General features: G+C 42.6%; 1 protein-coding gene across 4 annotated transcripts in view; it reads left to right on the forward strand.

Annotated features, from left to right (window-relative positions):
• Positions 1–25,123, forward strand: part of PHACTR2 (phosphatase and actin regulator 2) — a 147,260-nt gene that overhangs the window by 112,803 nt on the left and 9,334 nt on the right. For 3 of the 4 annotated variants that reach the window (XM_009901385.2, XM_054162674.1, XM_054162673.1), the window contains exons 5-11: positions 5,043–5,279; positions 8,735–9,281; positions 12,036–12,235; positions 13,287–13,443; positions 14,819–14,874; positions 22,148–22,209; positions 23,243–23,380. In XM_009901385.2, the coding sequence (XP_009899687.2) occupies positions 5,043–5,279; positions 8,735–9,281; positions 12,036–12,235; positions 13,287–13,443; positions 14,819–14,874; positions 22,148–22,209; positions 23,243–23,380 (1,397 nt within the window). The remainder of the gene's footprint in view (positions 1–5,042; positions 5,280–8,734; positions 9,282–12,035; positions 12,236–13,286; positions 13,444–14,818; positions 14,875–22,147; positions 22,210–23,242; positions 23,381–25,123) is intronic. The other variant, XM_054162675.1, reaches the window with a different exon arrangement.

The following is a 25,123-nucleotide window of genomic DNA, read 5'->3' on the forward strand; positions in this document are numbered from 1 at the left end:
GATTTTCAGATGATGATTTTTATGACCTAACCATTGAATTATTTGAGCATATCTATACAGAAAGCACAAGGGAATGTTGAAGCCTACATGCCTGTCACTCTCCTTACAAGTCTTAGACCAAGCAGTGGTAAAAGCATGCAGTGACAGTGAAGACATTTTAGGTATTTGCTTTTCATTTAACAGCTTACTTTTTATTCCAAAGTTGGTCAGTTAAAAATGTAAAATTGCTATCAGTGGTTTGGGTTTTTTGTTTGTTTGGGTGTTGTTTTTTGTTGTTGTTGGTTTTGGTGTTGTGGTGGGGTTTTTTTTAATTCCTGTTTTGTCTTGAAATGTATTATCTTGCAAAATACCTGAACATGGTTGCTTTAGGTCAGGTATTACACCTGTCCCTTTCTCTCCTCTCCTGTTTTCTGTACTCTATAAGGTACAAGCTCTCTTGCACATGGTGCTGTTGAAATCATAAAGTTAGCTCTGGAAGTCTGCAGACATAGAGATCTGCTCATCCATCTTCAGGAAAGATGAATTCAAAACTGCAGCGAGAGCTGCAAAGAGCATTGTGAAACAGCTGTTCTTGTTCAGCCTAGCAAAACGGAGTCCGAGAGAGCCTGAGTTCATTTGATGAATGCAACAAGTTGATACATATCCAGGAGAGAGCGTGGCTAAAGGACAATGCTGGCACAAGTAGAAAGGAGTAAACAGTGGCTTGAAATACATTCAGTTTAGAAATTAAAGGAAGCTTTCTGACAATTAGAATGGGTCTATTATTGAATAGAATTTTAGTAGAAATAGCAGGAACAAAAAATGGAGCTGATTAAAGTTTATGAAAGGATTTGTATGATTTAGCCACCTGCATCAGCACAGTCTAAAGAAACCAGACAGAAGACACCTTGTCTTGCCCTGCATCCCATGTTTTTGAGTGATGGCTTCCTGAGTTTCGATTAATCACAACACAGCACCCTGCATGTGCTGGAAAGGAAATTAACGATTCTCAAAATTCTGAGTTTCATTTTGCAGTTTCATTTTGCACTCCTGCAAAAGACAACAAATCATTTTCCAACTTCCACATTACACAATGTTATGCCACTGATTTGTGCTCATCTTCCAGGAGAAGGGTGCTTTGCAGTCAGGGTAGATGATGTGCTTGTGCTGCAGCACTGCTGAGTTTCCATGAGCTAGCTTCCTGTCACTGCTTGAGATGTAGAAACAGAAATACCAGTATTATATGGCAAAATCCTGGGGTAGAAAAGCTTTCACCTTCAATTCTTCAGAAATTCACAGAAGTAAAGAGAAAGTTCTTGAATTATACAACTCAGTCATGTGTGGCTTCTGTAACCATACCCAGGATTTTCGTAGGGCCATTTGGTGCACAGCTTGCCAAAGGTCCCACATTTAGCCTCCAAAAAAGTAATCTGATTTTCCTGTGCATATGGCACATTGACATCTCTCTAGAAGTTTTTGAGACTTGATGTGCCCCAACAAGAGCTGTTGTATACTGAGTACTCTGTAACCCTGACTGTCATTTAGGTGGTTACATGAAAGCTTTCTTAATAGTCTGGCCCTAGTTTCTGTGAACAAGAAGATCTGATCTCAAAGTGAGCTTTCTTGAAAATCTGGCCTTTGGAAAACTTATTCTAAACATAAACATACTAGTGATCCATGTGCTTAATGAGATATTGCTTTGCTTTCCTATTTAAAGAGTATTTTATAGGTGGATTGCTTTTACAGCAGATGGCTTGATCAAGACAGCAGTGAATAAAAGACATTCCTCTCTGATGGTGTTTTGGAGACCTTTTGTTGAAAGGTCAGTTTGTGATGAACAGATGTCTACATTAAGAAAAACAACAACAACAAAAAATACTTGGCAGCTGGTAGTGAGGAACCTGAGGGATTGGCTTAAATAAATAGGTGGGTCTGAACTGATTTAGATACCTCCCTGTTTTGGCAAGAGATGCAAAAGAAAGAGGAGGCATGAAGGCCACAGGGCAGAATCATGCCATTTACAGACATCAGACCATCAAGCCACTGCTGCCATTATTAATTATTTGTATTACTACAATACTTATGTATGTACTAGGGTTTTTTTTCTCTACTAATATGGCTGGAAACAAAACATGGTAATGGTGTATAGGTACACAACTTCTAAATTATTTCTTATTAATAAATAAAATTTTAGCATGCTAGACCCATAAGTAAAACTTACATCAAAGAACTGCTTACACTCAAAATTCTCTGATTATTGTGTCCTTCAATATCTTCAAAATACAAAACTTCATCTTTTCTTGCCATATTTGTTATTAATGGAATCATTTTTTTTATGTCCTGCTTTTCCAGAATTAAATCAGTTTTTCAGCTTTGAATGAAGGTAGGTAGAATTTCACAAGGAGTTGTTTTTTGCTAGTCAAGAGCAGACCAAATGGTAATAAATATGTATGCTTCTTTCTGAAGTTGTTCCTCTGTAGAACAGAGGCAGTAGAAGAATCTGTGTTCAAAAGAATCTGTTTGAAAGCTGTAAGAGGTTGCTATACAATGGTTCTTGCAAAACTATAGCAAAAAACATTTAATCTACAGTAGGCTGGAAATAAAGGAGGAACCTCTCTTCCTGAACAGAAGGAATTAACGTGTGCATGTTGCTTTTAATAACTGCAGGTGATGTGTTAGGTTCACGCTCACATGCTGTAAACTAGAGGTTGAAAAGCCTTTGTCTGTCAGATGAAGAATGTCATTGTCCAACACATATTTTGTTTTTCATCTGCTAGTCTTAAAATGAAAAGATGCTGCTTATCTCTTGGGAATCTTTTACATGGGAAGGAAGAGAGTTGGGAACAGCCATTTAAGATGTGTAAGAATGAGGTTCTAGTAGGAACATACTGCGAGAAACTAATCGATTCCCTCTTGAGTGATAAAAGAGACTGTTAGAAGTCCTTGCAAGTACTTGCTTGGCTCCTTTCTTTGCCCATCATTGTAGTTTTAGTAACACACCAGTAGAGCCCATATGGTTTTGATGGTGTGCTCTTGCTTTTACATTATTGTTTTTCTGGAGTATTGGGAAGGCTGCCTGAGACCAAATGAGCACAGAGTTCCCACCTAGGAACAGCGAGTCTTACAGCCACAGCAATGATGCTGCAGATGTTATGTGGACTCTGAATTACTCAACTACATGATGTGTTTGGATGGTCACATCAAGAGGGTAATGGTCAGTGGCTCAATGTCCAGATAGAATTTAGTGACAAGTGGTGTTTCTCAGCGACCACAGTACTGGGACCGGTACTGTTTGATGTCTTCATCAATGACATAGTGGGATTGAGTGCACCCTTAGCACATTGCAGATGACACCAAGCTAAGTGGTGCAGTTGACATGTCAGAGGGATGGGATGTCATCTAGAAGGACCTAGACAATCTTAAGAAGTGGGCCTGAGTTGGTGCATTCCTTGGTATCATTACAGGTTGGGAGATGATGTGATTGAGAGCATCTTTGCAGAGATGGACTTGAGGGTAGTGGTGGACAAAATCCTGAATGTAGCCAACAATGTGCATTTGCAGCACAGAAGGCAAGTCATATCCTGGGTTGTATCAAAAGAAGCATGGCCAGCAGATTGAAAGAGGTTACTGTGCTGCTCTGCTCCACTGTTGTGAGACCTCACGTGGAGTACCATGTTCAGCTCTGGATCCATTAGCACAAGAAAGACATGGACCTGGTAGAGTGTGTCCAGAGGAGGGCCACAAAAATCGAGAACTTCTCCTACAAGGACAGGCTGAGAGAGTTGGGGTTGTTCAGCCTGGAGAAGACTGCAGGGAGACCTTATTACAGCCTTTCAATACTTGAAAGTGGGCCTTTAAGACAGATGGGGACAATCTTCCTAGCAGGGCCTGTTGCAACAGGACCAGGGATTTTAAACCAAAAGAAGGCACATTTGGAATAGATACAAGGAGGATTCTATTATTTTTTTTTTGCTGTGAGGTGGTGTTGCACAGAGAGGTGGTAGAAGCCTTATCCCTGGAAATGCTGTAGGCTGGATGAAGCTCTGAGCAACCTGATCTATTTGAAGATGTCCCTGCTCACTGCAGGGAGAGTGGGACAAGATGACCTTTAAAGATCCCTTCTAACCTAAAGCATTCTTTCATTTTATGATTCTGTGATCATAGTTGGCACTTTTTACGTGCATTTCCTAGTCATCCCCACTTGTCATTCTTTGATTTGCAGAGCGCACAAACCAGGTCTTTTTTGGATGAAATTAAGCCAAAAGATGCATTCAGGAACTTGTGTTCCCACCACTACTAGGCATGCAATCTACAGAACTAGCCTAAAGTTTGTCCAAAGTCAAGTCTCCTGAAATGCACATTGTGGACATTGGACCCTCAGTGCTGCCTCTTTCAATCTGCAGAGCCATTCCTTTTGCATGGCACTACATAGATACAGCTGGTCCTGTAATGGTACCCAAGGAGCTTGCAGGAGAGGAGACCATTCCTGTGGCAAATGATCTCCTATTTGATTTATCTTCATCTCTTTCTAAAGAGTAGAAACACCCTGGGGGAAATGCCCAAAATAAAGCTGCTATGAGCAAGCAGTCTGCATCTTAGGAGGGTGGGTTGCTTCAGAGGAAGATTTCAGCTGCATAGCCATATCTGAACCCATGGCTGAGAGAATGGCCCTGTTCACATTCAGATTCACATTAATCTGAGTTTTCTAGCTTATTGATTTCAGGGGGCTGGAATGAAGCTGAGGGAATTTGTTAGAAGAGTAAATAGCATATCCCATGTTCAGTTTGCAGCCAGAAGCTGAGGATACTGAATATTGAGGATGATCCTTGGAGGTGTAGAATAGGTAAGATTGAGAGAAGCACTGGGCAGAATTCTTCCATGAGAAGGACTTGAGACAAATGATAATTTTTTTCTGAGATAATACTTCAGTGAGAAGCAGAAGATGAAGTCATTCTTGATTCCCAAGAGCTCAAGCAGCAAAAAGTAGTCGCTGTTGTCAGGCTTGATGTTGAATGTGGCATATGTCTGTGTCAGTTGGCTTCTGTTCACTTTCTTATCCATAGAGAGCACTACTGACCACTGCACAGAAATACCAGCATCTCATGCTCCACCACTACCCAAGCCTAAGCCTAAAGCTAAAAAAGCTCCACTACCACCAAAAAATGCTATTGCTGCTTCCGCCACCACCAGCTCTAAGAGTAACGAAGCACCTCATACTAAAAAAAAGGGAAAGGCTCCTGCTAAGCAGCCTCCTCCCCCACCGCCCAAGCCAACAAGTCACAGTGCAAGTCGAGAAGCTGGTGAGTACTGCACAGGCAGTGCCAGTTACAGTGGGTGCATGTGCATGGGGGTGCTTGGCTTGGTCTTACAAGAACTTCTGTATTTGTAGAGGGCAGTGTTAGTAAAGAGCATGCCGTGAATGTTTGTAGCCAGCTTCTTGTTGAGCTCTGGTTCTGTGGTCTACAAACAGCCCGGTCAATGGGCTTTGCTGTTTAATGGATGTACACACAACACCAAGCACATCAGGGATGATATTAAATTCCCAGTTCAAGTGTGAATGCTGGCAAGAAAATGACCTGGAGAACTGCTGAAAGATCAGCAAGGAAAACTGTGACTTCTGAAACCAAACATATGAGTTGCCGCAGTGTAAAACTGCTTCAGTTTTTGTTCTTTCTGCTGGAAATACCTGCTATTCCAATTGTTTTGACAAGAATACAAAATACACTTTGAGCACAAGTAGTATTGTGATGAATGGACTGTATGTAATATTTGAAGTACACAGAAGAGGACTGTTTGAAAATGTTGCAAGACTACTAGAGTTACAATAATAACTTTGACATAAAGGTATCTATTTACTTGGTATTAACTGTCATAGAATCATAGAATTGTTAGGGTTAGAATCATAGAATTGTTAGGGTTGGAAGGGACCTCAAGGATCATCTAGTTCCAAGTACCCTGCCATGGGCAGGGACACCTCACACTGGATCAGGTTGCTCAGAGCCACATCCAGCCTGGCCTTAAAAACCTCCAGGGATGGGGCTTCTACCACCTCCCTGGGCAACCTGTTCCAGTGTCTCACCACCCTTGTAGTGAAGAACTTCTTCCTAACATCCAATCTGAATCTACTCATTTCTGCCTTTACTAGTCCTACAACTCCCTGACATCCTAAAAAGTCCCTCACCAGCTTTCTTGTAGATCCCCTTCAGATACTGGCAGGCTACAATAAGGTCTCCTTGGAGCCTTCTCTTCTCCAGACTGAATAGCCCCAACTCTCTCAATCTGTCCTCATAGAAGAGGTGCTCCAGCCCTCCAGGTGGGCTCTCACCAGAGCGGAGTCCCTACTACATGAGACAACCACAAGAATGAACAATTGCGAACCCCAGAATTTGCTGTTGTATTTCACATGCAGCTGTAAAACTCAGTTCTTCCTATGGGAAGAAACCTTACAACATCAAGTATTTCAGAAATAAAACAACCCATCACATAAAGAACTTTTTATGTCAGTGGTTGGTAACAAGCTTTCAGGTTTCTGAGTCCTTAAAGTACTTTCAGATTCAGTAGCCTTGCTAAAATACCAAGCAGTGGTTGAGAACATGTGGGTGTAAAATATGTGTAAGCATCCCTTGTATAAAATAGTACCTATTCTACTAGTAGTTTCTTACAGCATTAAAAGCACATTGTGTTCATCTGAAGCAGAGTAATACTTAAGAAATAAAGCTGTTTGGGAATAGTATTAGCACAAGAGGTTTGTTAATCCCTGTGAAAGTGAACATATGACTCAGCCACTGATCCAGTCCCATGAAGAAGAGGAATACAAGGAATAACTGAGTTGTGGCTCTTCTGAGGGCACTGTAGCATATTCATAAACTGAAACAGTGGAACTGGGAGAAGGGAACTTAAACATAGGCATGGCTACATGCTGAAAGGCAAACAACAGACATGAAATTTTTAATTTAATCAAAATTCAAATCTACTGAGCAAGAGACATGACAGAAAATTGTCAGCCAGCCCAGTAAAAAGCAACAATAGCAATAGCACTTTCTGACATTTTCCCAGCAGCAGTTACAGCCTGGCTGTATTATGCTGGAGTTCTTAAGTGCAAGAATCTAACTGGTTCTGTTGACTTCCAGCCTGTGTTGAAGTGCTTTGCTGGATCAGAACCAGGGCCCTTTCTTACTACCACTCACTCAGTAAGGTTCCTGCTAAATAATACACAGGTTGGAGCCACCATCTATTGCCACTACAATTATGAACTGCTGCCTGTACCATTTCTTTGCTTCCTTTTGATTTGCTGGTATGTTAAGTCAGTGATTTGTAGTTGCTGTGGATGATTAGCGCAGTATGGGTAGGTTTGGTCCAGTGCCTGTTACAGTCACCTTGCAACACAAAGAGGGACAGTGATCTGGCTGATTCCTGTGGATTTTTCCAGAAGCACTGAAAGCCCCACAGGGCTCTACGTGTTTATAAACCGTATCACTCAGCTACAGAAGAGACTGGTATTGTGTGTCTTTTGAATAATTTTCCATCTTCTTTGAGACTGAGAACAGTCTCACTGTGAAAGCTATTTTTATCTTGGGAACTTATTATGGCCAGTATCTCTATGTTGGTTCTATCCTAATCTGCTGAGGTTTTGTTTTTATTTAAATGCTTATGAGTAAAGTAGGCCTTTCAGCAGATTTCTGTTACAGCTTTCTGTTTCCCTTGGTAAGCTTAGCCGCAAGGCTGCTTGCTGTGTATCTTCAGAATGCTTTCATTTGTTCTCTGGAGGTTAGTGTGTATTTACTACAGCAGAAGCATTTGAGTGGATGTCATTTGATGAAAAGGACTGAATTGTATGATGGTTGTCATTTTTATTGCTTTTTAAATGAAAGAAGTTTGAAGCTCCCAGTCCAGATGATGAGTGCATCAACACATCAATCAGAAATGTGGCTGGAATGCACATGGGCATGCAGGAGAGCTGAAATCTTTTGCAAACTTGGGTGTTATAAATAAATGTTTCAGTGTGGTAAGTATCACAGGATTAAATGGCAGCATCACTGGAGAGCTTGTGCAGCTAGTGTCAAAATCTTGTTTCACTGTGGTTTTGAAGGCTGATTTGCTTACACGGACCTCCAGTACATACAGGAAGCCTTTAATGCTTCCTTTCTTCTGGAGGCTGTTTGTGCATAGTGAGGTCAGTGCTTTCTGCCTGTTTCATGAACATGCCTAGCTGGACTTGAAAGTACATTTTGTTTTGCTGTCCCTCTGCTGCTTGCCATTAACTAAGAACAAACCACTTGCAATAACTCTGTGGAAGATCATTGACTGATAACTGTAATGTTCTTGAGGTGTTCATTGAAAAGCATAAGGAAAATCATGGAGTTCTTCTAGTGCTTGGGTCTAAAGTTCACATGATAGAAAAGGCTGGGTAGCTTTCTCTGTCAGGGCACTGAACATATTTGAAATAAGAAGTGGGCTTTTGAGATGATGTCAGGGCAAACTGTAATGGGCCAATGCAGAAGGCTAAAATCAAACTCTCACTTGTTTGTAGAGCTGATCTCCTCCACTGTTCTTGGGTGTTTCAGTTTTTAGCACCTCAAATGTGAATTTTGAACTGCAACAGTTACTTGTTTCAAGCATTTAGATGAAATATGTAAATGGAATCATCAAATCTTTTCATGTTTTAAAAAGCAGCTCACATTAACCTTGAAGAAAGAGTGGTGCAAAAATCATATAGTGGCAAGGCTGTAAAATCTTTTTTCTTTTCTTACTTTAGCTAGCTCCTCTCATGCAAAAAGAACACCAGTCTCCAAGTCTTCATCACCATGCCCTTCATCCACATCATCTCATCCCAAAGCCTCTAAGGAGACTTCCAGCAAATCAAGCACATCAGGGACTTCCAGGGGCAAGAAAAAGCCTGGGAAACAGTCAGCCCCACGAACAGCGCCAGATGGGGCTGCTTCTTCCCCTTCAGGTGCCACAGCCGGCAGGTTGGAAGTGAAGGCAGAAAAGCCTGAGCCTGAGCAACCTTCCATAGTAATTTCAGAAACAGAGGATGCAGACCAACCAAGCAAGCTTATTGTCCCCCCTCCTCCCGCTGCTGCCCCTCCTCCGCCTCCACTTCCACCTCCTTTTCCTGCTGCAGTTGCTCAGCAGACTATCTCCTCAGATGCCCAAGTTGTGTCAGACGGCTGTGTGGCAGGGCTGGCTGTCTCTGGATCAGATGCTAAATCTCTTCTCTGGACTGAACATGGCACAGAAGAGAGCCTGAGCAGAGCAGCCCTAGACAGCAGTCAGGATGCTAGTGGAGAAGACACAAAAAGGTAAGATGGTATAGCTGTCATGGGTGACTGGTAACACCCACAGCCAATGAAGCCACATTTCTTTATGTATGAGACACTGTAGGCACACAAGGATCTCCTCTGTTTCTTCTACTGATTTGTAATCATTTGTGTTGCATCCCAGCACTATTTACTCCTTGCCAGTGCTTTTGAGCCATTCACCTGCAAGTATTTCCCAGAGGGGAACCTGCCTCCTGTGTCACGGTGTGGCTTAATGTCACCACTGCAGTACCTAGTAACACTTCTGTTTCTTCCTCATAAAGGCAAACAAAATTATACTGAATTTCATGGACGTTAAATACCTCACTGCTAAGGCTCTCAATAGCTGAATTGACTTGCACACTTGAAAGTGACAGTTTGGGGCTTCAGTTAGTTGATGTTTGCAAAGTCTGTCACTGCCTCATAGATCATCAAAGTCTCAGATACCACAAAATCTAGTCAAGAGAAAGGTTATAATTACATTTTTTAAGCAGAACAGTTTACAACAAAAAAGAAGCAGGTCTATTAATCTGTCTTTTTCTTGCAATGAGAACCAGTGTCTTTTATAACAACCCAGAAGGATTTAGTCTAGGTGTCAGCGGCCTAGAGACTTTCCTATAAAATCTTGCTACTGCTTCTCCCCTTGTATTAACCAGGATGGAAAAGACCTTCAAGAGCATCAAGTCCAACCTATCACCCAACACCATCTAGTCAACTAAACCTTGGCACTAAGTGCCTCATCCAGTCTTATTTTAAACACCTCTAGGGACGGGTGAGTCCACCTTCAGGCATTCATAGACAGCAATAAAGTCTCCCCTGAGCCTCCTCTTCTCCAGCTAAGCAACCCCAGCTCCCTCAGCCTCCCCTCACAGGGCTTGTGCTCTAAACCCTTCACTGTCCTTGTTGCCCTTCTCTGGACATGTTCCAGCAAGTCAACATCTTTCTTGAACTGAGGGGCCCAGAACTGGACACAGTACTCAAGGTGTGGCCTAACCAGTGCTGAGTACAGGGGCAGAATGACCTCCCTGCTCCTGCTGATCACACTATTCCTGATACAGGCCAGAATGCCATTGGCCTTCTTGGCCTACTGCTGGCTCATGTTCAGCCTACTATCAGTACCCCCAGGTCCCTTTCTGCCTGGCTGCTCTCCAGCCACTCTGTCCCCAGCTTGTAGTACTGCATGAGATTGTTGTGGCCAATGTGTAACACCTGACACTTAGACTTGTTAAATCTCATGTCATTGGACTCTACTCATCTATCTAGCTTGTCAAGGTCCCTCTGGAGAGCCCTTCTACCCTCTAACAGAACAACACCTGCCCCCAACTTGTTGTCATCTGCAAATTTACTGATGATGGACTTAGGCAGAGAGGGACCTGGGGGTACTGGTTGATGGTAGGCTGAACATGAGCCTGCAGTGTGCCCCAGCAGCCAAGAGGGCCAATGGCATCCTGGCCTGCATCAGGAACAGTGTGGCCAGCAGGAGCAGGGAGGTCATTCTGCCCCTGTACACTGCACTGGTTAGGCTGCACCTTGAGAACTGTGTCCAGTTCTGGGCCACTCAGTTTAGGAAGGATGTTGACTTGCTGGAATGTGTCCAGAGAAGGGCAACAAAGTTGGTAAGGGGTTTGGAACACAGCCCTATAGGAAAGACTGAGGGAGCTGGGGTTGCTTAGCTTGGAGAGGAGGAGACTCAGGGGTGACCTTATTGCTCTCTACAACTACCTGAAGGGAAGTTGTAGACAGACGGATGTTGGTCTCTTCTCCCAGGCAGCCAGTACCAGAACAAGGGGACATAGTCTCAGGCTGTGCCATTGGAGGTTTAGGCTGGATGTTAGGAAGAAGTTCTATACAGAGAGAGTGATTGCCCATTGGAATGGGCTGCCTGGGGAGGTGGTGGAGTCATCATCGTTGGAGGTGTTCAGGAGGAGACTTGATAGGGTGCTTGGTGCCATGGGTTAGTTGTTTAGGTGGTTTGGATTGGTTGATGGGTTGGACACGATGATCTTGAAGGTCTCTTCCAACCTGGTTGTTTAGTAGTAGTAGTAGTAGTAGTAGTAGTAGTATTACAAGAGGACACAGTCTCAAGCTGCACCAGGGGAGGTTTAAGCTGCTAGGAAGAAGTTCTTCACAGAAAGAGTGATTGCCATTGGAATGGGCTGCCCAGGAAGGTGGTGGAGTCACCGTCCTTGGAGATCTTCAAGACTGGATGAGGCACTTAGTGTCGTGGTCTAGTTATTTGGGGTTAGGTGATAGGCTGGACTTGATCTTGGAGGTCTCTTCCAACCTGGTTGATTCTATGATTCTATGATCTCAGCAGCAGTAAAACTATATTTACAATTAATAAAGTTAGGCTTCAAGAGCAGAAGCTTGGCACTCCCATCGGCTTTCTGACTTGCTCCTCTCACCCCCAAATTTATGAGCAGTTTTTATCTTCTTAGTAGCTTTTAGGTATTGTTGGTCCCATCCAACAAGAAATGAAACAGCATTAGACTTTTTCTTTACACAGACTTTGCAGCAGGTCCTTCCAGATTGTTTGCATCTTTTTTCCTAACGCATGTATGTAGACACGTGTACACATCCACATACTTTATGGATGTGGATGTGTACACATGCACTGTATGGAAGCTTTTTAGAAAGAGAGGAGTTAGTTTGAATACCAGAACTTTCATCTTCGTACTTGCTTGTGCAGTCTGTTTTCCAGTTGTGTTCTGTGCTGCTTGTATTAATGTGACACTGTGTCTGCATATGAATGAACAGCTTGGCTACCAAAGAAGACCAAGAAGTGGAGGCAGCTGACCAAGAGCACCCTGAACCAGGGGAGGAGGCTTATGATGCTGCTGCCCCTCCTGAGAGTGAAAGCAGCAGAGACAGCCACAGCAGTGACTCAGACTCTGATGGGCCGATACTGTACACAGATGATGACGACGATGATGATGATGATAATGCAAGTGCTGAAAGTAAGCATTCTTCTGAGAAGTTGCAGTCTGCCTTTTCCACAATGCATTATGTGAACATGCCTTGTCCATGCTAGTGTGAAGCGGAGACAGGTAGGGCTGTATGGAGTAGTTTTAGGTGATTTAGTATTTTACTGCTGTTGAGAAATGAGTGTTGTGCTTCTCCCAGGCAATTGTGATCAGAAACCTGTTGGGGCCTGTGCAGTGGTGAGAGCAATTCAAATACTGCATGCATGGGAGTGAAAGTGGGAGATACAGGTTCAGAAGAACATGAGGATGAAACAAGACCTCCACATTAGGGCATCAGCAAAGCTACTGATTTGCAAGCAGGTGAAATGCACTGGAGATCCCAGAGTTTCTTATGGCAGTAAGATGCTGTGATGAACAACAGAGGAAGCCTATAATTCAGCAGCTTAACTGTCTGAAAGTCATTTCTTCCCCTTGGAACAGGATATTTTAAGTATTGGAGCACCTTAGCAGATAGAGCAGATCACAGTGGATTACATTTAAGTTTGCAGTTTTGAACTTTCATCTGGGGTCATGACTATATCATCTCCCTAATTTGGCATAAATCCTTACTGCTGACAAAAGTGCATAGCCCTTGTCCCTATTGCAGTTGAGAAAGCAGTATGCAAGAACTAAGTGATACTTGATTGGAAAGAAATTGAAAACATGAGGGAAATGATGACAGAAAGAGACTAAGGTTGAAGAAAAAGAGCAGCAGGTTGCCAAATACACTAAACAGATAAATAAACCAACTTGTAGTGTATCAGACTTCAAAGACACTTAAGTGTAGATTTGTCATTTTATCCTATCACTTCAGGGCTGACAAGTGATGTTTATATCTGTCAATTTGGTTGGTAGATTTTCATCTAAGCCTTTCAGATGTTTATTGTGAACTGATTTACTATTTTTCTTTCAATTTTAATTAAAATTCCTGTCCTACATGTAGCAACAAGGCTGCGTTGGGGAAGTATTAAAGTTGTTACTCAGGGTTTGTGTCTGTAACCTAAGTGTGAATGAGCTAAATCTACCCTCCTCCTCCTTTTATCAGGCTCTTTGGCAAGTAAAATTCGTCGTAGGGATACTCTTGCTATCAAACTTGGCAACAGACCATCTAAGAAAGAATTAGAAGACAAAAACATCTTGCAGCGTACATCAGAAGAGGAGAGGCAGGAAATCAGACATCAGATTGGAACAAAGCTAGTGAGGTATCAGTCACATGGTAAATGTGGTTTCACTGGGTGGAGGTGGAGGAAGAGAATCGAGAACACTGGGTTCACATTTTAAATGCCAGCCCAGTACGTGTTGCAGGCTCTTTGTGATACAACTGTCTGGAAAACTATTTTTACTTCTCAACAAAGTTTTAAAATGTCAATAATGCCTTTTTGTTCTGCAAGAAACAAATCTGAGAGCTTCTGGGGTTTTGAGTTGGTTTGTTGGGTTTTTTGAAGCAGAAGAGGGTCAGAGTGAGTCCAATAGTCAGTGCCATGGTTCAGGCTTTTTCACAAATTGGTTAGCAAAGACTTGCACTTGTGTATACCCCTTTCAGTTGGACTAGTAGCTCCGGCCACGCAGAGCATGCCTGGACATGTTCATCCCTTCTGGCCCTCCCCGTTCTCCTCCTGTTCTCTAACTCCCTCATTATTCATGTGCTGGTTCCAGGAAACAAAGTGAAGGGAGTCTGGCTTTGTAGGTCAATGTTTAGTCATTTTGTGTACCCACCTCTCAGCTCATGCTGTTCAGCTTCTATGGGATCTTACATTCTCTTCTCAAACTTGAGAATATTGCATTAAAAAAAAAAAAAAAGAGTACTTTTTACTTGCATTTTTACAAATTTATTTTTTTTAATCCCCATAAGTGTTTATGTTGGCTTTCATGAGACTAGACTATAACATGTCTGGATTTTCCCAGACCCGTCCTTGTTTCTTTTGTGCTCAAAAACATTGTCCAGGATTTAGAGGATGTGCTTATGCCTGAAATCATAACCAAGTTAGGTGCCAGTTCCTTAAAAATGCCTAGCATGGTGTTCAGCACCTGACAGCATCCAGTTCTGATGGGAAACCTGTTCCCACAGTTCAGTCAGGATTGAGTCAGGTCCTAGCCTGGGACTTCTTACAGTGGACCTGATTCCCTGTTGTCTTCCCTGCGCAGGCATGGCCTGAATCAAACCATGAGGCTGAAGATAATCTGTAGTGAACCACGTGAGGTTTGCTGAACAGAGACACATCTGTCTTTAACACATCTGCACAATAGATTTTACTGCTGAAATTTTTCATGGTTCTATTCTCAAATGAACAAGTGAACTTCAGTAAACATAGAGACAACACTATACAAACCAGAAAACTAATTTCTGCAATATTATGCAAGCATCAGTTATTTTATGTGTTTGAGGGGCGGTAGTACATCTTTTAAAACAAATGGCCACTCAGAATTGCAGTTACATGCATGGAAATCAACTGTGTTATTGAATACCTCTTCTGGCAAAGAACAGCATGTCCATGTGAGAAACACCTTTTAAGCTGCATTACAAATCATAATGTATTGTTTGGATCTGCTTTTAAATCAATCACTTTGTTCTCACAGGAGACTTAGCCAGAGGCCTACAACTGAAGAGCTAGAGCAAAGAAATATCCTGAAACGTAAGTATTTTATCCAAGTATCCCTACTGTTTGCTTAGAAAGTGAGCCTATGTGAAATTCATATGGGAGCCTATCATTGTTGCTCCAGTGTTAGATCCATAACTGAAGAGAAATGATGTTCTAGAAAATAAGGTGTCAACACTAGATTTGTATGCTAATTTGTAGTGGTTGTGGTGAAAACTCCATATATTCAATATGCTGAATTTTGGTTGTCACAATCCAACTTTTGGAAGCTGGTCACAAAGACCAGGAATAACTTAGATACCCCTTAGAAGTAGTTATATGCTGGTTAAACTTCTGTTTAAGAGACAGTGTCAGTAGCAGGCAGAGGCAGGATATAAGGGCAGAGGTTGGAAGGAGTAGGAAGAGGAAAGATGAAGTGTTCAGGGGAAAGTGAATAGGAACGTGCTATTCAGCATGCTGACCTTCATACCTCTGACATAAATGTCTTCTGTACTGAAACCTACATGAGGCATTCTCACTGATTGTCTTCTTATTGATTACATTCTTTCTCAGTATCCCTGATGAAAAATTTTTAAGTCTATAATTCAAATAGTCAGGGGCAGAGGATAGAAGCACATTGGATGTTTGCCCTCTGTGCCTGTTCTTCCAGTTACTTATGTTGGTTTTGTTCTTAGGCTGGCAAACACTTTAGAATAGACATTGTCTTCTTTCTGAATCTTTCCATAATATGAATGTTACTTAAACACATACTGTAATAGTTGCCATGCCCAGCTCCATGTAGCCTTGTGTTCATTCTGCAAGGTTAGCCGGTACTTGATGCCTAAGTAGAAGAAAGAAATGAAAAAAGTGTGTGTGCAAGTCTTTCACACAAATCAGCAAATCAAAAACCACAAGAACTTTCTACACTTGATGAAAGAGCAGGTATAGTGCCCTTATTTCCAACAGTCATTCAGAAAAGTTTGCATTCATTTGAGCAACCCTGGTTTACAGTGTGCTAATGGAAGGAAAGAAATGGTCTCTTTACCAGACAAAGTCCATAGGCTGATCACTCTGTCACCTGCTCAAACCAGCAAATCAAGGATATAGCAGTTTTTGGCTTTCAGGCAACCATCCATGCTAACAAAATGCTGCTGCTGCTGTCCAGGCTCTCAAAAGCCAAATAGTGCCATAGCTTACTGAAAAGGGAACCTACAGTTCATGTATTATGGTGTATGGTGCACAAAAGAGGGGTCAGAGGACTTCTGTTCAACAAATAGTGTGAACAGACTTTCAAAGACTATAATTTCTGAACCTATAGATGGCATAGATAGAGATAAATTTTGAAATATGAACTTTTTTTTTGGTACATCAAACCACTGATACTGGACTATGTGAGAACGCTAATTCCAAAGCATCTTTGGTGGGCCAGGATTTAGCCACTGATCTGGGAACACCAGCTGGGAGCTTCCTTACTGCCCTCTCTCACTCATCCCGAGGTAGCTAATCTAGCAGTGCATCCACGATGTATCCAGTATGCCTTTTGCCATTGTTTATTCTGTTCACTGATTTTGCAGTAAGTACCTCAGGACCGCAAAGCAGTTAATAGATTTCTTCTCTTGTTTCTTCTTGTTTACTTTAAACTTTTGGCAGCATACCAGGCTTTTCACTCAATACCTCCCAGCATCCTCCCCTGCTGCTGTCAGGGGACTGTTTTAAAGAGGCAAGGGAGAGCAAGAAATAAAGACCGGCAAGCAGCATTATAAATCACAAAAAGTCACAGAGTCATTTGTGAGCTTGTGGAGAATCCAAACTGCTTCTTGCTCATCATCGAGATATAAAATATTTCAAGCTGATAGTGATCTGTAAAAAGCAAAGCAAAATAAAGTGAGCTGGGGGTTGTGGTGACAGTCTGACTCAGAGCCCCTTCAGGGTGGAAATTCTCTCTCAGCTCTAAGGCAGTCATATTATTTATCAAAATTTATTACATTCCCTTCCTGTGGATCATTCGAGAATGTTTACATCTCTTTTGTTGTTGTAGTCAGCCTTTGTGAATAAGTTGAGATTTCTTTCATACAGCTTCCTTCCTTCTGTTTCTAAGCACTGGATGGGTTGAATGTATGTAAACTCCAGCTAAGGGAAAGTATTGTTTTGAGTAATAGTTATCAGACTTCGAGGTTAAATTAAGTGGTAAGTTCTAATATTTGCGTCAGGATTAAGTTCAGCACAAATCTTTTAAGAGATTCAGGAAAAGTCTGTGTTTTTTTCACTTGTATTTCTAGTTAGCATTTCTGTCTTTTGTTTTGATAACATTTTCAGATAAAGCAGTTACAGAAAATCCTGTGACTTGAGTATGATCACAAGACCTTGCAGATGGATTTCTATAAAAACCAAACTGGATAAAGCTATCCAGACTTCTGAGCCTTCTCACACTAAAACAGAGTCACAGGAACTCAGGAGTCCACTTGAAGGAATAAAGCCCTGGTTTGTGAATAAAGACAGGTTTCTTGTGTACCGGCTTTGAGCCAGTAGTATTTATAGTGTTGCATTATGGCAAAAGAAACATTTTGTTCTTCCGGGAATTTCAGCTTAAGAGAACTGTTCTTTCCAGTATTTATAAAGGACAGTGAACTTCTCATACTTTGCACCTGCATGCCTGCCAGTACTGGCTTTGTAGAAAACGGGGTTTAGGTCTTGATGCCAGTTGAGGAATATTTATAGTTACCTTTGCTTGTAAAACCAGGAAAGAGAAACCACTTTGTGCGTTCCAGGGCACTGCAAAAGGCAAGCCCTTTGTTTGCCTTCTCTTTCTCTTTCCCTAACAAGCCCATGGAGAAGTCTAAACATAGCTAATCCCATAGGGACACAACAGAAAGTTAGGCTTTGCACTCCGAGAGTACTTTCTGGACAAGAATGGAGCAGTCCTTAGGCAGAACAATTCCTATCATCTCACTTCCCCTTCTGCTATGAAGCTCAAGTGCCAGAGAACAGAAGGTGACCAGATTTAATATGGCAGAAGTCATAGAAAAAAAATAGTTTATACACACCAGGGAAGCTGTGCTCCCTTGACCAGTGCTGGTTTTTTAACTGAAAGACCATGATAAGTGTTCCTAAACAAAATTGTTTCAGTTAGGAGTCAATTCCCAATTTAACCTCCTGAAAGAGCTGAAGGCAAAGGAGGGAAATGGTAGTTTTGCTGGGATCTAACTGGGGACTCCTGCAAGCAAAGGGTGCTTGCTGGGATGGTCCTTTGCCAATACAGCAGCAGCAGGACATCTGAGGAGGGGACTTGCAGCTGGGAATGTTGTGTTTATATTTTCTTTCTCCACATCACACAGATCAGATCAGCTTTTAAGGTGGAAAGCAATCAGATAAGTGTTCCTATGCATTAATGTGTTCCTGTTTGGGCAAGTGAGCCAGTTCATACCTGCAGCCAGAACCTGGCCCTCTGGCTGAAATTTTCCACAACACCTGAAGGAAACAGGAACACCAGACCCATTATTTTTAGTGCCATACATCATCTTAACTCATTATGGCCACTTTCAAAACTTTTACCAACAATACACCGTATGTTTTAATGTTGGTAGGAATTTGTACAAGGGCAGTGTTTCTGTAGCACTGGGCTTGAAGCAGCACTCTGCCCTGGAGCCTGGAAATAGGTGATTTAGGTATGAGTCAGTGCCATAGGCAGAGGGCCATTTGCCAAGCAGCAGATTCAGTATGTTAGCAGCAGCCACCAGTTTTCAATCCCTTTCCTTTAGCTCTCTGAGTTTTATCCCTGATGTTTAAATGTATAAAGCACATACTGCCCCTCTGACCTCTGATGCAGAAGACTGTTCCCCATGGATTCAATCCCCTCCTGCTCCTAGCATCTCTTGTTAGAGTTGTACTCCAAAAGGTGCGCTTTCAGCTCTCCTTGACAGCCTGCTTCAGGACCTGCCCATAACCTAAGATGATGACTTTCATTGTCTCCCATTTTCTAGGTACTTTCCCATGTCCAGCCATCCCTTCATGCTGCCCATGAGGACATACCTTCACAGCTTGGGCAGCTAACCTTCAGCTTTCCTAAATGTCCAAACCAACTATTTTTGAGTTATTTTGTCCTCCACCAAAATACAGAAAAATATAGAAAAACAGTATTTCAGGTGGCCATGCTGTAGGTATGCATTAAGCAGTGTGAGCCCCTAGTTCATACCTGGCATCTTATTGCTGCTTTTTAGGAGACACAGTGGTTTAGATAGCAAAGAACTGTCAAGATACAAAGAATTGAATAGAATAGAATAAGACTAGACTAGACTGGACTAGACCAGGTTGGAAGAGACCTCCAAGATCGTCGCGTCCAACCTATCATCCAACACCACCTAAACAATTAAACCATGCAACCAAGCACCCTGTCAAGTCTCCTCCTGAACACCTCCAGTGATGGTGACTCCACCACCTCCTCGGGCAGCCCATTGCAATGGGCAATCACTCTCTCTGTATAGAACTTCTTCCTAATCTCCAGCCTAAACTTCCCCTGGCACAGCTTGAGACTGTGTCCTCTTGTTCTGGTGTTGTTTGCCTGGGAGAAGAGACCAACCTCTGCCTGTCTACAACCTCCCTTCAGGTAGTTGTAGAGAGCAATAAGGTCACCCCTGAGTCTCCTCTTCTCCAGGCTAAGCAACCCCAGCTCCCTTAGTCTCTCCTCATAAGGCTTGTGTTCCAAGCCCCTCACCAACTTTGTTGACCTTCTCTGGACACGTTCCAGCAACTCAACATCCTTCCTAAACTGAGGGGCCCAGAACTGGACACAGTACTCAAGGTGTGGCCTAACCAGTGCAGTGTAATGCAGAATGTATTTGACAAACTAAATTAAAGAAACATCACTGCAGCAATGTGTATATCCAGCTGCATTTTTCCCTACTGTGTTTGCTACTGGAGAATTTCTGAGGCAGCACTTAAGCAACTCAGTTCATGATTGGACACTTTCTTTTTATGCCACATGATTCCCACATTAATAGTTTGGACAGCCCCCACATTAATAGTTTGTGTTTAATTATCTCAGTTACTATGTCTGTTGATTGCAAGGATGGTATGTTTACATAAATGGCTACAGATGATTTACCAGTCCTAAAACAGCTAGAGAGCTTTTGATTTCCTTAGGTGAAGATGCTATAAAAAGGGTTCTCATTTAAAGTCATAAGTCTTTAAATGCACCCAACTTCTTTAGTGATAGATATATTAATACAAAAATTAAATTAACTTAATCTTTAACTCTCCACTTTTCAGTTTTAGTAAGCTTGTAGCTTCTCAGTGGAACAGGCCATCCACTTCTTCAAAGAAAAGCTGTTATTTTCTTCTTCAGAGAAAAGCTATTAATAAGCCATAAATTACAGCCATATCTCAGTTTCTCAGTAAAGTCATCATCAACACAAGATCCAGCCTGATCTTGGCAGCAAGCCTGTGCAATTTCATCTTGGTAACAGAAACCTAGGGTTGGTTTTGGACTCTCCCACAGATCAGGTCTTGGAGTGCCATTGCCTTTTTCCTACTATAACTTTTCTTTTTTATAGTTTTTTTTTTCCTCTTTCCCTTGTATTGGTTCATAGATAAGAGCCTTTGAGTTAGTAGAAGGAATCATCAAGTACCACGAAGATGTCCTCTTATGTTGCCTCCAGTGTATCAGTCATGATACAGAAAATCCTCTGCAGCCAGATTGCCTGTGCTAATGCAGCAGGCCATAGCAGACAGGGCAAATAGGACTATACCAGAATTTAAAATTACCTTTTCACCTATACAGGTTGGCTGCATCCACAATGAAAAAATTAATTCCTCCAAATTTATAGTTAGCCTTGAACTGCAACATGGACTCTGTAACACCCAATAAAAAATAGGATCTGAATTTTATGGCTATCTCTAGCTGGGATATTTCAGCCACAACAAAATTAACTTCTCTTGTAACCATCAGAGGTGGACCAAAAGGGCAAATAATACTCTTTAAAATGTCCATCAATTAAAAAAACAGTGCTGAATCCATATGAACACGGCTTTGTAAGAGTGCTTTTCACTAGCACTCAAGAAATCAAGTTTGGTTAGCCCAGCACACTTCAGTCTCCTGCCTAAAGGGAGGTCATTCTGCCCCTGTACACTGCACTGGTTAGGCTGCACCTTGAGTACTGTGTCCAGTTCTGGGCCATTCAGTTTAGGAAGGATGTTGGCTTGCTGGAACGAGTCCAGAGAAGGGCAACAAAGTTGGTGAGGGGTTTGGAACACAAGCCCTATGAGGAAAGACTGAGGGAGCTGGGGTTGCTTAGCCGGGAGAAAAGGAGACTCAGGGGTGACCTTATCACTCTCTACAACTACCTGAAGGGAGGTTGTAGACAGACAGATGATGGTCTCTTCTCCCAGGCAGCCAGCACCAGAACAAGAGGACACAGTCTCAAGCTGTGCCATTGGAGGTTTAGGTTGGATGTTAGGAAGAAGTTCTACACAGAGAGAGTGATTGCCCATTGGAATGGGCTGCCTGGGGAGGTGGTGGAGTTGCCGTCATTGGAGGTGTTCAAGAGGAGACTTGATGGGGTGCTTGGTGCCATGGGTTAGTTGTTTAGGAGGTGTTGGATTGGTTGATGGGTTGGACGCGATGATCTTGAAGGTCTCTTCCAACCTGGTCTATTCTATTCTATTCTATTCTAAATACATTGTAAAAATGCATATAATTTTCTGCTGTACTGCTTGTTCATTTGGTCTAGCTAGTGGCCCTGAACCAAGAGGGCTTGAGTGCTGCATCATATGCCTGCATTAGAAAAACAGAACAAAAAATACTAAAGTAACAAAACCAATATGCACTAACAAATGGCAGTGAAAGGAACTGTCCAGTAGCATTCGTTGTGTCCTGTAGCAGTAGAAGACACTTGGCTGATTCACATACTCAGAGCAAACTTTTGTCTTGACACTTATGAATAATTAGACTCTTAATTGACTCTAAAATCAATAGGTGGCATGTTAGAAGTAAATGCAACAGTGATTTCTGTGTTAGGAAAAGTAATCAAAGCTCTTTCAGGGTCCTTTTTTGTTTGCTGTTACACAGAAAGCAAATGACAGGCACCTCATCTTTGCTGTGTTCCTGACCCACAGTGGTGACTTGAGATGTCTACAGAATCAGAGGAGATGAGGATAGGGAAAAGAAATGAAAGCACACAAAATCCCTAAAGCAGACAACACATGCAAGATCATCCAGAAACATGAGGAAACATGAGCCAGGACTTGAAGTCCTGAAGCCTTCAACCCAGGCAAATAAAGTATGTGCAGTGACAATACTTAAATATTCACTCCTTTTTATCTCTTCTGAAAACAGAGAAGAATGAAGAAGAGGAACAGGAAGCCAAAAGAGAAATAAAACGTAGACTCAGTAGAAAGGTGATGATGTGTTTTTTCTATAGTATATTCTATTGTATATTTGTGTACATGGGATTATTTTTTACAAGAGTCTAAAAATCAGTGTATATACATTACTGCAAATGTCTATCAGTCATGCCCTCAGATCAGGAATCCGTTTAAAAATCAGTTGAAGCCAAGTCCATCCTGGGGGAAACTCCATCCTGTCCACTTTTCCACACCTGGAAAAGCTTATGGAGATTGGCAAATGCTTATTATTTGTCCACATAAGCAGGGGAGCAAAATGACACTTCTGTTAGCATGACCTCTGCTCTCATGTATGTTCAAGAGTAACCACACCTGTAGGTCCACTCTTCCCTAGGGCAGCAGAGCAGTGTGGGCCCCAAGAAATCCCTTGGTTGTTCTTCTAACCGTGCCGTAGTCTTGTCACTGCAAATGGCATTGTGCTCATTGTCCTTGGAAATAAAGCAGTTATGGATCTGCTGCCCTGACTTTGGTAGCTCATGCAGGCTGGGGATGGGAGGAGTCTTCATATGTATCCCTAGACTGCCCTTCTCTGATGAAATACAGTTTCCTTAGTATGTTTGTCCTTAGTCAAGTAAAGTGAATATAAAGTGAATTTGACATCATAACGACCCAAGATATTCAAACCCTCTTTTTTTAGGTAGGCAGGCACCTGCAAATCCTGTTTATTTTTAATATAATAACTGAACATAGCAGACTGTGTAATTGTTAATGCAAACAGACCTGTTGCCTAGTGGGGTGAATGATGTGACAGTTGCAAAGTCACAATTAACATTCCAGGGATAACTGCCACGATTCTTTGTGACCTGCCTGACAAAAACTAATTTTAAAACTGAAGAAATTAGGTTGTGCTGCTTCCCCATTCCGGTGCAGCACTCCCAGGATGCTGCCTTTTTTTAGACACCTGAAAGTGACCCTATTTAGAAATACCATTAAAGTTCTCCTGAGATTACATCATACCCTCAGCTTTTATTTTATTTTGTTTTATTTCATCTTACTAAACCTGCTGTTTTCTGCCTTCCACTTACAGCTCAGCCTGAGGCCTACAGTGGCTGAACTGCAGGCAAGAAGAATCCTCCGATTTAACGAGTATGTGGAGGTCACAGATTCTCCGGATTACGACCGTCGTGCCGACAAGCCTTGGGCCAGGTTAACTCCTGCAGACAAGGCAAGGGACAAACGTGGAATACAAGAAAGTGCTCGTGTCTGTCACTGCTGGGGGTCCTTCCTCTGGTTTGCATTCTCTTGATGCCAGCATAATGAATGATATCTGCTGGAAGCAGCAAAATTGTCATGGTACTGCTGTGTATCTACTGCTCGCAGCTAAGAAAACCCACTGGGGGTGCCTATTAGGAGCGTGTTTGCCAGCTTTATTGCAGCTGTTCAGGACAGAATTTCATGCATTTTTTAAAGCCTTGCTAAGCCAGATACACACTGATAGCGAAGGTGGCCACAACATCTGGAATTCAGGCAAGGTTTCTGCAGACAGAATCACACAATGGTGGGGCTGGGAGGGATCTCTGGAGATGATCTAGTCCAGTGCCCTGCTCTGGAAGCAGGTTCACCTAGATAAGGTTGCACAGGAAAGCATACAGGTGGGTGTTGAAAATTTCCTGAGGAGACTCCACAACCTGTGTAGGCAGGCTATTCCAGTGCTCCATCACCCTCAAGTAAAGGAAGTTTTTCCTTATGTTCAGATGGAACTTCCTGTATTGCAGCTTGTGCCTGTTGTCCCCTGTCTATCACTGGGCACTACTGAAGAGTCCAGCCCCATTCTCTCGACACCAGCCTTTTAGATATTTATAAATATTGATAAGATCTGCTTCTCAATCTTCTTTTCTCTTAGGTTAAAGAGCCACAAGTATGGCACCCTTTCCTCACAGAGACATGCTACAGTCCCCTAATTGTCTTTGTAGCCCACCATTGGACTCTCTCCAGTAGTTTCCTATCCCCCTTGAACTGGGAAGACAAGAACTGGACACAATACTCCATATGTGGCCTCACTAGGGCAGAGTAGAGGAGGAGGAGAACCTCCCTTGACCTGCTGGTCACAGTCTTAATGCACCCCAGGAAACTGTTGGCCTTTTTGGCCGCAAGAGCACACTGTTAGCTCATGGTTAACTTGTCCACTAGGACTCCCACATCCTTCTCTGCAGAACTGCTTTTCAGAAAGTCAGCCCCTGACATGTACTGGTGCATGTGGTTTTTCCTTCCCAGGTGCAGGACTCTACACTTGCCTTCATTACATCCCCCTCCGTCCAACTCTCCACCAGTTCTTTCTGAACACCAGCACACGCTGATGGGATGTCAGCCACTCCTCCCAGTTTTGTGTCATCAGCAAACCTGCTGAGAGTGCACCCTATTCCTTCATCCAGGTCATTGATGAAGATATTGAACAAGACTGGATCTGGTACTAACCCCTGGGGAACACCTCAGCTACAGACCTTCAACTAGACCCCTCACTGTTGATCACACACCCACTGTGCTCTGTCATTCAGCCAGGTCTTAATCTGCCTACTGTTTACAGAATCACAGAATCAGCCAGGTTGGAAGAGACCTCCAAGATGATCAAGTCCAACCTATCACCTAACCCTAACTAATCAACTAGACTATGGCACTCAGTGCCTCATCCAGTCTTTTATTAAACACCTCCAGGGACATTGATCCCACCACCTCCCTGCACAGCTCATTCCAGTGGGCAATCAGCCTTTCCATGAAGAACTTCTTTCCAAGATCAAGCCTAAACTTCCCCCTACACAGTTTGAGACTGTGTCCTCCTCTTCTGTTGCTGGTTGCCTGGGAGCAGAGACCAGCCCCCACCTGGCTACAACCACCCTTCGGGTATTTGTAGACAGCAATAAGGTCTCCCCTGAGCCTTCTCTTCTCCAGGCTAAACACCCCCACTTCATTC

This window comes from Dryobates pubescens, chromosome 6 (genome assembly GCF_014839835.1).
Source record: "Dryobates pubescens isolate bDryPub1 chromosome 6, bDryPub1.pri, whole genome shotgun sequence".
In the NCBI taxonomy this organism is placed as follows: Eukaryota; Metazoa; Chordata; class Aves; order Piciformes; family Picidae; genus Dryobates; species Dryobates pubescens.